The sequence below is a fragment of the Coregonus lavaretus genome, assembly GCF_964263955.1.
Source record: "Coregonus lavaretus genome assembly, chromosome: 7".
Classification (NCBI taxonomy): domain Eukaryota; kingdom Metazoa; phylum Chordata; class Actinopteri; order Salmoniformes; family Salmonidae; genus Coregonus; species Coregonus lavaretus.
In genome coordinates, this window is record NC_139994.1 from 13,009,353 (window position 1) to 13,027,751 (window position 18,399).

The following is an 18,399-nucleotide window of genomic DNA, read 5'->3' on the forward strand; positions in this document are numbered from 1 at the left end:
GGAGGAGTGCAAGGTCTCTAACATCCACCAGCTCCGTGATGTCGTCATGGAGGAGTGGAAGAGGACTCTGAGCTCTGGTGAACTCCATGCCCAAGAGGGTTAAGGCAGTGCTTTTAAATTATGGTGGCCACACAAAATATTGACACTTTGGGTCCAATTTGGACATTTTCACTTAGGGGTGTACTCACTTTTGTTGCAAGCGGTTTAGACATTAATGGCTGTGTGTTGTGTTATTTTGAGGGGACAGCACATTTACACTGTTATACAAGCTGTACACTCACTACTTTACATTGTAGCAAAGTGTCATTTCTTCAGTGTTGTCACATGAAAAGATATACTCAAATATTTACAAAAATGTGAGGGGTGTACTCACTTTTTTGAGATACTGTATATATTTCTATATGTGAGTTCAAAAGGTGTATGTATGTGTGGTGGATAGGGCTGTTAATTAGATCCGTTGAATGTACTGTAGGCCTATATTCTTTGTTGCTTTGTAGAGATTAGTTTGACCGTTGGATATACAGCACCAGTCCAAAGTTTGGACACACCTACTCATTCAAGGGTTTTTCTTTATTTTTAGTATTTTCCACATAGTAGAATAATAGTGAAGACATCAAAACTATTAAATAACACATTTAGAATCATGTAGTAACCAAAAAAGTGTTAAACAAATCAAAATATATTTGAGATTTGAGATTCTTCAAACTAGCCACCCTTTGCCTTGATGACAGCTTTGCACACTCTTGGCATTCTCTCAACCAGCTTCACCTGAAACGCTTTTCCAACAGTCTTGAAGGAGTTCCCACATATGCTGAGCACTTGTTGGCTGCTTTTCCTTCACTCTGTGGTCCAACTCATCCCAAACCATCTCAATTGGGTTGAGGTTGGGTGATTGTGGAGGCCAGGTCATCTGATGCAGCACTCCATCACTCTCCTTGTTGGTCAAATAGCTCTTACACAGCCTGGAGGTGTGTTGGGACATTGTCCTGTTGAAAAACAAATAATAGTCCCACTAAGCGCAAACTAGATGGGATGGCGTATCGCTGCAGATAGTTGTGGTAGTCATGCTGGTTAAGTGTGCCTTGAATTCTAAACAAGTCACTGACAGTGTCACCAGCAAAGCACCCCCACACCCCCACACCTCCTCCTCAATGCTTCACAGTGGGAAACACACATGCAGAGATCATCCGTTCACCTACTCAGCGTCTCACAAAGACACGGCGGTTGGAACCAAAAATCTCAAATTTGGACTCATCAGACCAATGGACAGATTTCCACAAGTCTAATGTCCATTGCTCATGTTTCTTGGCCCAAGCAAGTCTCTTCTTGTTATTGGTTTCCTTTCGTAGTGGTTTCTTTGCAGCAATTCGACCATGAAGGCCTGATTCACGCAGTCTCCTCTGAACAGTTGATGTTGAGATGTGTCTGTTACTTCAACTCTGTGAAGCATTTATTTGGGCTGTAACCTGAGGTGCAGTTAACTCTAATGAACTTATCCACTGCAGCAGAGGTAGCTCTGGGTCTTCCTTTCCTGTGGCGGTCCTCATGAGAGCTAGTTTCATCGTAGCACTTGATGGTATTTGCGACTGCACTTCAAGAAACCTTCATGTCTTAAAGTAATGACGGACTGCTTATTTGAGCTGTTCTTGCCATAATATGGACTTGGTCTTTTACCAAATAGGGCTATCTTCTGTATACCATCCCTACCTTGTCACAACACAACTGATTGGCTCAAACGCATTAAGGAGGAAAGAAATTCCACAAATTAACTTTTAACAAGGCACACCTGTTAATTTAAATGCATTCCAGGTGACTACCTCATGAAGCTGGTTGAGAGAATGCCAAGAGTGTGCAAAGATGTCATCAAGGCAAAGGGTGGCTACTTTGAAGAAACTCAAATATAAAATATATTTTGATTTGTTTAACACTTTTTTGGTTACTACATGATTCCATATGTGTTATTTCATAGTTTGATGTCTTCACTATTATTCTACAATGTAGAAAATAGTAAAAATAAAGAAAAACCCTGGAATGAGTAGGTGTGTCCAAACTGGTACTGTATCTCCCAGGAGCCATCTGACCTAGTGTAGGCTACATAGTGTGATGCACAGAGAATGGCAAAGGCGTGAATGACTAATTGACAAAAAAACACTGTGGGAATTGTTCATGATGTATGTCTTCATGAACCAGGACATGACATTAAATCATTAAACAAGGGCCTAATTTATATGCATTAGCTATAAAAGTAATGCATTTACTTCTAAAGATTAGTGTAAATACTGTTTTACCTTTTATGATTATGTAACCTCTTGAAAATGACAGCTGCAAACTTTGTACTGGTGTCTTATCTTATATACACTGTATAATCCTTTATAGAGTAGAGTTAGACCAGACTGGGTCGTTCACTGTCCCTTACTTTAACAGTGCTTTAAGAGAGGCCCCAGTGCCTAGTTTAGATATGTACTATGGCCATTCGTGTCGCTTCCGACTTCTGAGTAAATGTCCGATATCTAAAATGGGTGAACATAAAAACAAATCAGCATGAAGCAAACCTGCTAATGGGTAATGGGGAAAACAAACTAAACAAATAGAAAGACCATCATTATTGGATAACATTTTAAGAACTATAGACACTAAAATAAAAGCTTTTTTTTCAGTATAGAAATGTAGATGGATTCCACAAATACACATAAACAGTGAATACACGCACAAGTACATACACACGAATGCACACGCACGCACACACACATACACACACACACACACACACACACACACACACACACACACACACACACACACACACACACACACACACACACACACACACAAACACACACACACACACACACACTAACAAACCCAGCAAAAGGCAGCCTTATTTTTGCTTTTCCACAGCTACTTTACTTTGCCTTGAAATGTTTTCCTTTCAAAGCAGCAGTGGCAGCGGCAGCAGCATGTCAGCGCGTTTGACAGCTGAGAGGACGATATGTTTACACCGCTGCCTCCCTCTAGGTCAGTAATCTGCTGGAAGAAAGTCCAAAATACTCCCTGGAAGTAGCAGTCAGTGTCAACCTAACATAGCAGGTGTAAAAGAATACGCCTGAGCGGAGTCCCCACATCCGTTTTTCAGCTGAAAATATATATATTTGAATTAGTTGTATCCCTGAAAACCGGATACATCCGGTTGTTGGCAACTCCACTAAGGGTGGTGTCAGCCAAGAAACAAACCCAACACACTGACTACACATAGAATACGTTTGTCTTTAAAACATAATGATGGTGAGAAATGGTTCCCCTTTGGGGATGACTGGGGATTGCTGTGATTGTTGATTGATGCATTCTGTTGCTTTATTGGACAAATGAGCAATACATTCTCCATGTTCTATATGTATATTTTATACAGCCATCAGTCATATTTAAAAAGAGGACTCTGAGATGTTAAAAAAAACAACGAAGCAGTCAGCCCGCCCACTTTCTTTGGAAAATCATTCATTTAAAAGTTCAAAAGATGTAACAATCCCAGATTTTTTTTTTGTAGAGAAAGGAGAGCAGGATCCTCTGTCTATGGCTGTCAGTGTTTCTTAATGTTATGTCTATCAATGCTATGTTTCTTCTCCTATGAGCTCATCACAACATGGCCAAAAGAAAACAGTGATGATTTAAAAATGCCAGGAGAATAGTTCTGGGGTTTCATGTATGATGGATGAGGCATGGCACAAGATAAAGAGAGGAAAGACAGATTTTCTGTTCAGTGGATTACAGAGGGTCATTCAAGACTGTTCTACCCTCACTGCATCCCAAATAGCACAATTTTCCCTATATAGTGCACTACCTTTGACCAGAGCGGGCCCTAGGTCAAAAGCAGTGTACTATATAGGGAATAGGGTGCCATTTTGGACGTAACCCCTCTCTGTATAAGCTTCAGTGCTGGGACGCCAGCTCCCTGTTTCCACCATCCGTCACACTGGAAAGCAGTTCTAAAACGACAGGCTTCGCCACATGAAATTTCGGCACACTCCATCAAGTCCCTCTCTTCACCACCAGAACAATTTGTCTGCTATGTTTAGAGAAGTTGCCTCTAATTTCCACAGAGAAGTCCAGTGAGTGTGAAACCCAAGGGGGTTTGAACCTCAGTACCATACTTAGACAGGCTGGCAGTGAGTAGTCAGTCACACACACAGCCAACCAACCAACTCACCTGTTACACCAGTCTCAGTCCTGTCACATTTTTCATGTACAATCACTCATTTATCATTCACACACAGACAGACCTCAGAAAACTGTGTACAACATAGACAAACCATGCAGAAAGACTCCCTAGGGTCCAGTTCTCATCACACTGCCTGGTTTATTGATGATTGGATTTGGAGTGAGTGGGAGACTTTCTCCCGTCAAGTGGAAGGAAGCCATGCGTCTTGTCATGCCCTTGATTAACAATTTAGTTGCTTTTCAAGTTATTCCAGAGTACTTCTAGGAAGCCATATATACTGTAGTATACAGTGGAGGGCCTGCAACTTTGCCAGTGGGGGGGCCATTGGGCCAGATAGGCCATTGAAGTGTTGCTAACTGGGTAAAAAAACACTTATTCAGTCCATACATTGGCATGTTTACGCACTACAGTCTTTCTTGTTCCTGTTTACTTTCTCTGTGTATAATATTGATGTAAATGAAAGATAAGTAGCATCGAAGAACCGTGTTTTGTTCTTTTGGGATTTCTCAGTTTCGTCATATTTGTATAAATGCAGTAATACAGCAAAGCATGTCTCAGTGAATACATTTAATTGGTTGCTCATGCTCTAATGTGGATTTAATAACATGCAATAAGGCACGGCCCAGAAACGGCAAACAAAACCAAACAAACATGCAGCGATGACATGCACACATGCCGAAGAGGACAGCGAGGACTATGCGAATCCTGGTTATGTTCTTCTTCTTCTATTTCATACAAATTGGGATAGGGTGTGAAAATCCAAATTGGTGTCGAAAAGGCTGCATTGCTCAAAAGCACTGTTTTGATGGGAGCTTTTTCGCAATGGCCCTAACATTAAATATGACAGATCATTTTCCTTGCAGACCGTTTATAAAATCCTGTAAATGCAAATATGTTGTTGTGCAACAATACATTGCACTTACCTTGAGCAAGGCACTTAACCCTAATTGCTCCTGTAAGGCGCTCTGGATAAGGGCATCTGCTAAATTACTTAAAATGTACATGTTAATAGACATATGTTTTGTTGAAATGCACATACTAGTCTTTGTGGCAGATACGAAATCAACCTGTGTAGACAGCTAAACCACTCACATTCGGCTTTTCAAATATATTTTGAATAAGCAAAGCTCCATCTTCCTGACATATATAAAAATACAAATAAATACAAATATACAACTTGACCTGTATCATAACTTAGTTACACATAGAGTCAGTTGAACATGTTGTCTTTTGAGACTTTGCACAGTATTAGTGGTGCAAGCTCTTCAAGTAGACAAAAACAAATCTGTCCATTCGTGAAGTGCCTTTGTTCAGTGTAGATGGACAAATCAGTATGATAGAAAATGTGGACAACATTAATTGCATGGACAGTGTCAAGTACACAGACTGAACAAAACTGTTTCAGGTCAACAAAATGCTTCATAAGAATACAATGAAACATTCATTCATGCATTCATAAAACATCAAATTAAGAGCATTCCATATTTTTGCTAACATTGAAATGCCCTTGAGCATACCTAGCTCATCATGACAGATAACCATTCCCCAAGACATGTCGGTCAAATCAGGAGTGTCACTGTGTCACACCTACTCCCACTCCCCCGCTCCAGCGCTTGACGTCGTCGGTCTACTAACCATCAGTCCTGCTCCCCATCGTTACGCACACCTGGACCTCGTCATCACCTTGATTACTCTCCTTTTATTTATCCCTCAGTAGCCTCAGTCATCAGGCAGTATTGGTTTTGGTAATGTTCAGTACGCTTCTCCTGTTTTGTTAATCTGCCTTATTCTTATCATTAAACTCACCTTCTGCACCTGCTTCCTGACTCCCAGTTACACACTGACTAGATATTTGGTGTTATCTAGGTCTTTAATTAAAAACCCTGCAGCCGTCAATAATTTGCACTTTGTTCCTCAGGATTCCATCAATTTAAGATGCTTCCCAAGTCAGAGGTTTTTTGTTTTTTTACCTGCCAGAGTTGGCCCACGGATTCAATAATAAGGGAAATTGCATCGACTACCCACTTTGAGGAGTGGAAAGCATCCCTAATATCAGATAATTCAAATCAATATTACATATGCTACACCTTGGAACAGGCTTTAAGCGATATCGACACACGTGCACTGTAGCACAGGAGGGCCAGAGCTCAAGAGTGCATTATTCACCAGAACACTATTAAGATTAATTCATTTATCATTTATCTTCCTATCCACGCAAACACATATAGCTAACGTGACTCAAGCATGTCTGTTTATTAACTCTGTCGTCTTTGACACACGCATGACTTGGTACTACCACAGCTGAGCTTTGGGTTCATTGTGAGGTCATGTCACGTTAATATAGTGATATACCGTGCTAAAATACAGTTGGATTATACTGTAACACCGATGGTCACGACAAAACCACTAAATTATTGCATTGTAACCTAGGATGCTGCTGAGGGTACTTATTGTTTAATACAGAGAATGTCCTTGTAATACAGCCAATGCCCTCATAATACAATTGATACACAAACAACATGGGTGATTCACACAGAGTAATAAATAATCTAAGCTTGCTTTGATTGATTTTGCACATCTCTCTTAATTCAGCCTAAGGGTCTGCAAATTAGGAACAGTGGCTTCACCTGGCTAGTCAGCCATAGTGACCTAATCATCAAATAGAATGTGTGTTATTGTTTTTGGAATATCTTCTTGATGGCATGAAGCCAATAAATTGTGTTTTGGATGGAGCTGTAACTCCAGGATTGCACACCAACTCAGTGGCCTTCTGGTTACTGTACACCCTGAGATTAGGAGGTTGTGGGTTTGATCCCCGGTTGAGTCATACCAAAGACTCTTAAAATGGGGTCAGATGCCTCTCTTCTTGGCACTCAGCATTAAGGAGATGGATTTGGGATAAGGCCCTGCGATAGACTAGTGTCCTGTCCAGGGGGTGTACTCTCTGCTGCCAGATGGGCTGTTCTGGCTCGAACAAGGTTACCTTTATCCTCCAGGATTGCACAGTGCACATATGCCTCATCATTATTGATACAGCACAAGGCCATTGGTTATTGATTCAAGGCATGATGGGTGGGTTGGGTGGGTTGGGGGACTGATCGTGCATTCAACAGGTTACGATGTCCAAACAAAGCAATGACCAAATTATTGAAAACATGAAACACATCGACAAACAAACACGTACAAGCACGCACGGAAATCACAGATTTACCATAACAGAGTAACAAAGGGTAGACTCACAGATAGAAAACTTGTTGCTGTTGTCTTTTCCTGGGAATAATTTTACTCCTCTAGATTTAAAGTCTACAGACCTTTTCACTAGTTAAAGGGAAAACAAAAACATGAAATCAGGTGAAACAGGTTCCAAATAAACCGATCAGCATTGAAAACCAAGAAACCCATCCTCCAAGCTTATGAAGAAGAGCTCAAATCATAGCAGCAGCAGGTAACAACAAAGAAGAAGGTGCAGAAATAAAATAGCCAAGCTAAAAGGAAGAGAAAAAAAGAAGAGGAGAAGAAGAAAGATATTAATATCTAAGTAGCCTACAGGGCTTCTGTTCATTTGTCAGCCTTGAAATGATTGGGGGGTTTTGTAGGACGGCAGACCAGAGTAGAGTAGAGCAGCCAATATGGATCAGCCTTTAGCCACAATCCTCAGAGGATTCTTTAGGGCAGAGGAGGCTGTCAAGGTTTTCTTTGCAACAGAATGGCCGATTTGTTACGCCGCAGAATGACACGTTGGGACATGACAGTGCAGACGTCCACTCACATACACACACGTACATACACACACTGCCCCTGAGCAAAATATGGATTTTCAGGTGTTGTTCTGGAGGTTTTCATCACTATTTCATCTAAATTTAGACCATAATATCTCAGTTGAACAGAAGCCCTGTGAGGAATGACGAGCGTAATAATAATAATAATAATAATAATAATAATAATAATAATAATAATAATAATAATAATAATAATAACAACGAAATCACATTCAACATGTGTGTAAAAACATCATGATAAATGTTTTATTTTCTGTTTTCCAAATCAATATGCGTTCAAAAACCCAAAACATCAATCATTACATATTTAACACTTTTGTTAAAAAGTACCCATGGATTCACTGTCAGATATAACATGGGATGATGAAGGATTATATTAGGATATGGAAAAAAGGTGGGAAAAGAAGCATGTAGCATTGTGTAAGGCTGTGGAGGTGCTCCCTCTCTCTTCCTCTCTCTCTTCTCTCTCTCTCTCTCTCTCTCTCTCTCTCTCTCTCTCTCTCTCTCTCTCTCTCTCTCTCTCTCTCTCTCTCTCTCTCTCTCTCTCTCTCTCTCTCTCTCCCCTCTCCCCTTTCATGGTTCCGTAGTTCAGGACAACCCTCACAGCCTCACACATTTAGCACAGAAGGGTACACTAGCACATTGACATTGGCTTCACTGATTCAGCTTGTCCTTAAAAAATATGACAATCTTTTTTTTTTTTTTTTTTGAGCTTAGTCATTCTTAACATCTTGATCCAAAGATGAAGTCTGGGGTGAAACTCATTATGATCTGTTCATTCCTGTTTGACTGAATGACAGAATGAGAGGCGCAACGGTTTTTGACAACTGCCAGTTGTCCTCCAAGATATTGACATAGATAGGCTGAGATAGAAAAGGTTTGCCCACCCTTACACGCAGGCTAGCATTTTTCATCATGAATCTTGTTCTGGAGGCTCTGAGTGACTAGCTGGCACAGCCACAAAGTCATAAAAGTCATTAAACCTAACCCTAATCTTAACCCTAACCTTAACCACACTGCTAACCCCAATGCCTAACCCTAACATTAAATTAAGACCAAAAAGCTCATTTTTACAACATACCCATTTTGACTTTGCAGCTGGCCAACCTAGCGGAAATCGCTCAATTCTGCCTCAAGGACAAGAATCATCCCAATAAAGTCAACCTGCCCCTTACACTGGGAAAGATTGCATTAAAATCATCATCTTAGAGTTTCAGACATCAAAGGTTGTGTCATTCCAATTATGAGCAGACCAACTTGTGAGGAAAAAGTGTTCAACGCCTAGTTTTTATTTAAATTTCAACGTGAAATAAACCGTCTCCATGTCATTGGATTTATGTAAAAAGTTGGGTGAAAAAAAGAGGAAATGCCTTTACGTTGGTGACTTTTTGCAATTCCAATCAGTTTTCCATGTTGATTCAACATTATCACACAGATTTATATTTTTTTATGACGTGGAAACAATGTTGATTTAACCAGTTTTTGTTCAATGGGAAGCTACTGTACAGTATGCTTCAAAGCTTCGCAGGCCTGTGGTTTCCTGCTACTATTTGCTTAGATGTTACATTCTCACTTGAAACTCTTCAAAAGTCCAAAGTCCCCAAAAGTACCTCATGTCAGATACAGTGTGTACAGCTGAGAATAACAGAAAATCAGTCAAGCTGGTATTATCACATATTCAGTTAGAGTGGACAGTACCTCTCCGTACAAGCAGTGCCCAACATGAATAATGGCACAGATGATGAACTCTTTTAATAATGACATGTAATCGACTTGCTTAATTATAGTTAATCTGTGAGGGATCTGCCTCTTAATTTACGGGTGACACTTCGATGGTCACCGATGAGCACCACTTGAGCAGCATCATTTGCCATGCCTTAATGTCCTTTATTGGGATATGCTTAATTTGCTTTGCGATAAATCAGCCGATGAGTTTCTTTGTGCTGATACAGTATGTAAACTATGTAAGGCTGCGTTTACACAGTTAGTCCAAATTCTGATATTTTTTCCACTAATTGGTCTTTTGACCAATCACGTCAGCTCTTTTCACATCATATCTTTTTCAGAACTGATCTGATTGGTCAAAAGACCAATTCAAACGCAGCCTTAAAGACCCAAGGCATTCCTCAGGCACTATGTAGGATTGACAAATGGCACCTTCAGTCTGAGCTCTTATTAACCAAACCTGAATGTTTTATTACTCCCATTTTATAGCCCTCTGGTCAGCTTTCTTTCATGAATAAATAAAGCCCAAAATGATACATTGATTCCCATGCTGTGCCAGAAGAAGCTAAATTCTGTCATTCTAATTTAGCAAATAAAAATGCAGGCTGATTCCAAGACAATGGGTACCTATAATATCATAGAGCAGTGGTTCCCAACCTTTTTCGGTTACTGTACCACCAACTGATTTTTACTCTGCCCGTAGTACACTTGAAATACCCCCTCATGTGCATTTTACCAGTAGGCCTATGGTCTCATGAGTCTTCTCAAGTACCCCCTGTGGATAAGCCAAGTACCCCTAGGGGTCCTAGTACTCCTGGTTGGGAACCACTGTCATAGAGCATATATTTAATCAACCATGTGTTTGAGGAATCTATTTTCCACTTGTTTTGTGCTATTTTGACTATAGTGGGGATTTATGAGAATAGTAATCGTGGTCCTCTGTAGCTCAGCTGGTAGAGCACGGCGCTTGTAACGCCAAGGTAGTGGGTTCGATCCCCGGGACCACCCATACACAAAAATGTATGCACGCATGACTGTAAGTCGCTTTGGATAAAAGCGTCTGCTAAATGGCATATTATTAATTAAAAATGATTTTAAGTTTTTGGAATCTTGCACTCTGTTCTATACTGTACTATAATCTTGCGGTCTGTACTACACTATAGCTGGGTGAGACAGAAATAAGTACAGAGAATTCTGCTGTAGCCTGGCAACATAGGATTCAATATCTCATTCTGCCTTGCCTAAAGGCCACAGGTTAAAGGGCCAATAAAGCCACGTTAGTGTTGTAGGAACATAACTGAACTAGGGTAGTGAGAGGTGGGTTAAAAGAACATAATTGAACTAGGGTAGTGAGTGGAGGTAGTTTAATGGTGTAAGGGCTAGGTTAGGCCTTGAGGCAAAGCAAATGGTATTTACAATCTGTCCAGTCCAAACTTACAATGTCATTACATTGGTGTAGTCGTCTATAAAATACATCCTCTAGACACTGGACACACATTCCACCATGTCTAACTGGCTAGCTGTTAGAAAACCCTTCAATGTAAAAAGGTTACAGAAACAGGACTTAGAGTAAACTACAACTAGTATGGCAGAATTATCTGCCCATAAAATTGAGGAGAAAATGCTAGCACTTGGAGCATGGAGTTAAGTGGACAAAGCAAGTTCAAGTTGAAATTGGTGCCCTATAACAACTTAAAGATTTATCCTTCTCTTATACCCTCTAGCTTATGGGGGCAGTGATATGCTTTATATAGGAACTATAAAACCTTTTATAGAAAATGTATTGTTCAGATTTATTACTTCCAAGATTTGTGCAGAATTATGGTTATTTATGTAGTTTCAGTTCTGCTAACTTCAGCAATCTAGCAATTTCCCCATGCACATTGTAACTCAAATATCAAAACGAAATCTCCAGAGACACTACAAAAACTGTTGACATCGTTGATAACATAATAAAAATGTGACCTGACAACATATTGCAAATTAAAGGCACAGTGCAGTCAAAAATGTGATTTTCCTGTGTTCTACATATATTTCCACACTATGAGGTTGGAATAATACTTTGAAATTGTGAAAATTATGATAATGCCCTTTTAGTGTAAAAGATGTTTGAAAAGACCGCCTGAAATAGCAGCCTGTTTTTGTGGGTAGGAGTTTTGGCCTTCCATGGTGACGCCACCATGCAGTTAATTATTTAATAGCCAAAAAGAACGAGAGTTCCAAACCTCTGCCAAAAACAGCTAATTTTCAGTTTTCCCCTCCCCACTCAGACAGTTTCCCCACCACTCCCAGACAGTCCTAGCAAAATTCTTGTTTGAGAAATTGCTCTTTGCTAAGAAGCTATTTTTGTTTCTTTTGGACCATTTTAATTTAAAACAATCTCAGTATGGTAAATAATTCTTACACAGAAAGGATTTGATATTGAGATAAAAATGTCTGCATTGGAACTTTAAGGTTTCATTCTGTATGACATACAATGTTTGGCTCAAGTGCTCTTTCATTTATATCATAGTAAATAAATAAAAACAATTGTGGATTCTCTGCTAAGCATCTGAGATGGGCACTCTAACTTACACTACATGGCCAAAGGTTTGTGGACACCCCTTCAAATGAGTGGATTTGGCTATTTCAGCCACACCCGTTGTAGACAGGTGTATCAAATCGAGCACACAGCCATGCAATCTCCATAGACAAACATTGGCAGTAGAATGGCCCGTACTGAAGAGCTCAGAGACTTTCAATTTGGTACCGTCATAGGATGCCACTTTTCCAACAAATCAGGTCTGGGGCTGTTTTTCATGGTTCGGGCTAGGCCCCTTAGTTCCAGTGAAGGGAAATCTTAACGCTACAGCATACAATCACATTCTAGACGATTCTGTGCTTCCAACTTTGTGGCAACAGTTTGGGGAAGGCCTTTCCTGTTTCAGCATGACAATGTCCCTTTGCACAAAGCGAGGTCCATACCGAAATGGTTTGTCGAGATCAGTGTGGAAGAACTTGACTGGCCTGCATAGAGCCCTGACCTCAACCCCATCGAACACCTTTGGGATAAATTGGAATGCCGACTGCGAGCCAGGCCTAATCGCCCAACATCAGTGCCCGACCTCACTAATGCTCTTGTGGCTGAATGCAAGCAAGTCCCGCAGCAATGTTCCAACATCTAGTGGAAAGCCTTCCCCGAAGAGTGGATGCTGTTAAAGCAGCAAAGGGGGGACCAACTCCATATTAATGCTCATGATTGTGGAATGAGATGTTCGACAAGTACATGTACTTTTGGCCATGTAGTGTATCTTGAAAGCGATAGCCATTAGATATTTTGGGGGACTATTAGAGTGATACTTTTCCTAAATGTATTGTCCGAGAGGGCAGGGAAGTGGATATGCAATATTTGGGTGAAATTAAGACCTGATTGAAGACTGAATCATACAAAGAGTCCAAAGAGTTTAATTCTAGGGTAAATTCTGGGATGAAATACTATCATTGAGCCCCATCTGGACCTTAGTGGATAGCATGGCTCTTAGCTACATTTGGGTTTCCTAATTTCTACCCTTGCTTATTTTTTTGCAGACAGTAATCCGCTCCAGAATGTTTGGACACCCAAGGTCAGGATCATTTGAACTGAAGGGTCTCGGCCATGAAATGCCAAATGTAACACATATGCATCACAGTTTAAGACTCAGTGTCACTTCAGTCATACCTTTAATGTCACAATGTCACACCTGTAGTGTTATCAACAACTGAAAAACAAATGTGAGGACAATCTTTGAGATGACAACGTTCAACCCTAAATTGTATTCTTATCTCCTCAGCGCCAGTCCTGGGGCATCTTATCCCTCTTCCATCATGTCAAGGATAGATTACTGTAATTGTACTCTGTCTGGCTTGTCAGATTATTCACTGGGCTAGAATCAGGCTAAGAGGTATTTGCAGGGTTGTTTGTTATCAGGGTGGTGAAGGAAAAGACAATGTGATGATCATATTTCATCTCCCTACTTAACCTGCTTCACTCAGTCAGCGAGTGGATCGGAGTGGGAGCGGCTTCGCTGCCTGTCACCCATAACCGTTGTGTGAACCGTCACTGATGACAGATTGGATAGACACTGTGCAGACCACCCTAACTGACAGTCCTCTGTGTCCAACAGGAGTAGGACAGACAGAGAAGACTGGATCGACACTCATCAATTCTGTAGTGGTACAATTCCAGATTAGAGAAAAGTGTTCAATCTTGTTAGTGTTAAACGCATATGTGTTAAAATAACAAATGTAAATGTATTTTACTAGTTCAATCTCAACACTACTACAGTGGATTAATAAACCACAAACATTTTGGTAATAATACATTAAGATGTGAAATAATGGTTCATTGTTATTGTTAATTATTGTTAACATATGTGCATCGGTTAATTGCAGAAACAGGTAAACCAAAGCTAGAAATATATTATAGTAAATCAAACAACAAAATAATTTCAGGTGTAAGACACCTCTTTCGTTTTGAGACAACAGCTCTGTTGCAGTTCAGTACATCAGCCAATGTCCATTCCAGGGTGTGACGATTGTCCTATGTCCTCAGTCACTTGATCTAAAGATACAGTTTATCTTATATGGTTAACCAAACCCTGCAAACGGTTAATGATTTGAGAAACCCATCTATTAATTGTATCTATGTGGGGTTAGCACCTTTATTGAATTGTGTGTGTATGATAATACAGTATTCAGACCCCTTGACCTTTTCCACATTTTGTTACGTCGTACAGCCTTATTCTAAAATTGATTAAATAATTAGTATTCCTCATCAATCTACACACAATACCCCATAATGACAAAGTGAAAAGAGGTTTTTTGAACTTTTTGCTAATGTATTAAATATAAAAACTGAAATACATTATTTACATAAGTATTCAGACCCTTCGCTATGAGACTCAAAATTGAGCTCAGGTGCATCTTGTTTCCATTGATCATCCTTGAGATGTTTTTACAACTTGATTGGAGTCAACCTGTGGTAAATTCAATTGATTGGAAAAGATTTGGAAAGGCACACACCTGTCTATATAAGGTCCCACAGTTGACAGTGCATGTCAGAGCAAAAACCAAGCCATGAGGTCTAAGGAATTGTCCGTAGAGCTCCGAGACAGGATTGTTTCGAGGCATAGATCTGGGGAAGGGTACCAAAACATTTCTGCAGCATTGAAGGTCCCCAAGAACACAGTGGCCTTCATCATTCTTAAATGGAAGAAATTTGGAACCACCAAGACTCTTCCTAGAGCTGGCCGCCCGGCCAAACTGAGCAATCGGGAGAGAAGGTCCTTGGTCAGGGAGGTGACCAAGAACCCGATGTCACTCTGACAGAGCTTCAGAGCTCCTCTGTGGAGATGGCAGAACCTTCCAGAAGGACAACCATCTCTGCAGCACTCCACCAATCAGGCCTTTATGGTAGAGTGGCCAGACGGAAGCAACTCCTCAGTGACAGCCTGCTTGGAGTTTGCCAAAAGGCACCTAAAGGACTCTCAGACCATGAGAAACAAGATTCTCTGGTCTGATGAAACCAAGATTGAACTCTTTGGCCTGAATGCCAAGCGTCACATCTGGAGGAAATCTGGCACCATCCCTACGGTGAAGCATGGTGGTGGTAGCATCATGTTGTGGGATGTTTTTCAGAGGCAGGGACTGGGAAACTAGTCAGGATCGAGGGAAAGATGAACAGAGCAAAGTACAGAGAGATCCTTGATAAAAACCTGCTCCAGAGCGCTCAGGACCTCAGACTGGGGCAAAGGTTCCCCTTCCAACAGGACAATGACCCTAAGCACACAGCCAAGGCAACACAGGAGTGGCTTCGGGACAAGTCTCTGAATGTCCATGAGTGGCCCAGCCAGAGCCCGGACTTGAACCCGATCTAACATCTCTGGAGAGACCTGAAAATAGTTGTGCAGTGACACTCCCCATCCAACCTGACAGAGCTTGAGAGAATCTGCAGAGAAGAATGGGAGAAACTCCCAAAATACAGGTGTGCCAAGCTTGTAGCATCAAACCCAAGAAGACTCAAGGCTGTAATCGCTGCCAAAGGTGTTTCAACAAAGTACTGAGTAAAGGGTCTGAATACTTATGTTTTTGCTTTGTTATGGTGAGGGGAAAAAAAAAAAATTCATCAATTTTAGAATAAGGCTGTAATATAATAAAATGTGGAAAAATTCAAGGGGTCTGAATACTTTCCGAATTCACTGTGTTTGTTAACGGAATATGTGTATATTCTAATGTGTGCATTTGAAAGTTAATTGACATCATGATATGGCTGTCTCTCATTGGTCAGATGCTTCATGGGAGCGCTATTTAAACTCATGTCTTTTCATTGTTTGGTAGACAGATACCAGTAACAGGTTGGCATGCTGCCGGATTGTCAGGCATTTTTGAAGCCTTGGGTTTTCTTTTGAGTACTCTAAACTAAGAGTTTATCCAGTTAAGTTTATTAGCACTATCTTTTTGTTCATCAGCCTGTTTGTTATTTTTGTTGTAAATATTTGTTCAGTCGCCTGCATTATTCCTCACTTCCAAATAAAAGCTTCACCCTGGGCCGAAAAAATGCTCTCATTGTCTTGTTATTGTTGAAATCTAACCGCATGGGCTAACCTCACACACCTTTGGATGACCTTGTTCTCAAAGACACATTTTATGAGTGCTATGAGTTCAGATGAGAGCCATACTAAACCTAATGGCACCATTGAAATACATTTCTCTCCTGGGTGTATTTATGGTTAAAGTTAAAGCAAAGATCAGCATTATAAATGGTGAGCACACAGTGTGACATCATTCTCTGTGAGAATGACAATTTTGAAAGAGGTGCTGGCAACTGCCCTCATTTATAAAAATGTTGATGTTTGGGATGTTTTTTTAAGTAATTGGAATCACTGTAAACAAACAATTTATAGTTAAAGGCTCAGTACAGTCAAAAACGTGTCTTTCCTAGGTTTTATATATATTTCCACACTATGAGATTGGAATAATACTGTGAAATTGTGGAAATGATGATAATGCCCTTTCAGTGTAAGAGCTGTTTGAAAAAAACACCAGAAATTTCTGCCTGTTTTGGTGGGATGGAGTTTTGGCTTTCCTGGTGACATCATCAGAAGGTCAATTAGTTAATAGACCAATGAGAAAGAGAGTTCTAAACCTTTCTGCCAATAACAGATAGTTGTCAGTTTTCCCCAATCCCTGACAGTCCTAGCAAAATTCTTGCTTAAGAAATTGCTCTTTGATAAAACAATCACAGCAAGGTACCTAATTGTTACCCAGAAACTATGTGATATTGGATTTAAAACGGCTGCATTGGACCTTTCAGAACTTGAAATTAGAGATTGTGCCTTCAAAGTCTTGGCAAGTCTTAATAAATGTGTCTCAAGACCATTTAAAATTCCATCATATACTATCAATTACAGCTCCAGTGTCCAGGTATTAAGTGGCCCAGAAACCTTTCAATTCATCATTATATCTGTGAACTTGTGGGATTTCTCATGTCATCCTGTTAAGAGAGCCGTTCAATACTAATTATAAACTGGGTGGTTCGAGCCCTGAATGCTGATTTGCTGAAAGGCATGGTATATCAGACAGTATACCACGGGTATGACAAAACATGTATTTTTAATGTTCGAATTATGTTGGTAACCAGTTTATAATAGCAATAAGGCCAAGGGCTGTATCGAGGCACTCCGCGTTTCGTCGTGCTTAAGAACTGCCCTCAGCCCTGGTATATTGGTAATATACCACACCCCCTCTGGCCTTATTGCTTCATTAAACTGCCTTTGGCTGCTTAATTTGGAACCATACCGATGTGGAGCTAAAGTGATTGCATACTAAATGACAGATTTTATGGTATAATTTGTTTTTATAATTAAATCGTGGCACCTGACACACTGGTCTTGCTCACTACTCAGTTGTCACAGACAGGAAAGATAACTACAATAAATTATATATATATATATATATATATATATATATATATTTTATTTATTTCACCTTTATTTAACCAGGTAAGCCAGTTGAGAACAAGTTCTCATTTACAACTGCGACCAAGATAAAGCAAAGCAGTGCGGAAAAAACAACAACAACAGAGTTACATATGGAATAAACAAAACGTAGAGTCTATAACACAATAGAAAATCTATATACAGTGTGTGCAAATGTAGTAAGTTATGGAGGTAAGGCAATAAATAGGCCATAGTGCAAAATAATTACAATTATAATTTAGTATTAACACTGGAGTGATTGATGTGCAGAAGATGATGTCCAAATAGAGATACTGGGGTGCAAATGAGCAAAATAAATAACAATGTAAATAACAATATGGGGATGAGGTAGTTGGGTGGGCTAATTACATCGGTAAGCTGCTCTGACAACTGATGCTTAAAGATAGTGAGGGAGATAAGTGTCTCCAGCTTCAGAGATTTTTGCAGTTCGTTCCAGTCATTTGCAGCAGAGAACTGGAAGGAATGGCGACCTGAGTCGGTGCAGTGGTCTAAGGCACTGCATTGCAGTGCTAGCTGTGCCACTAGAGATCCTGGTTCGAATCCAGGCTCTGTCGCAGCCGGCCGCGACCGGGAGACTCATGGGCGGCGCACAATTGGCCCAGCGTCGTCCAGGGTAGGGGAGGGAATGGCCGGCAGGGATGTAGCTCAGTTGATAGAGCATGGCGTT

At 40.4% G+C, this 18,399-nt stretch overlaps 1 protein-coding gene across 1 annotated transcript in view; it reads right to left on the reverse strand.

Moving 5' to 3' along the window:
* Positions 1-18,399, reverse strand: part of LOC311132780 (CUB and sushi domain-containing protein 3-like) — a gene marked incomplete at its 3' end in the record, with an annotated part of 471,294 nt that overhangs the window by 323,262 nt on the left and 129,633 nt on the right. Inside the window, 1 exon segment of the mRNA XM_084166101.1 lies at positions 7,454-7,531. Within this exon segment, the coding sequence (XP_084022227.1) occupies positions 7,454-7,531 (78 nt within the window).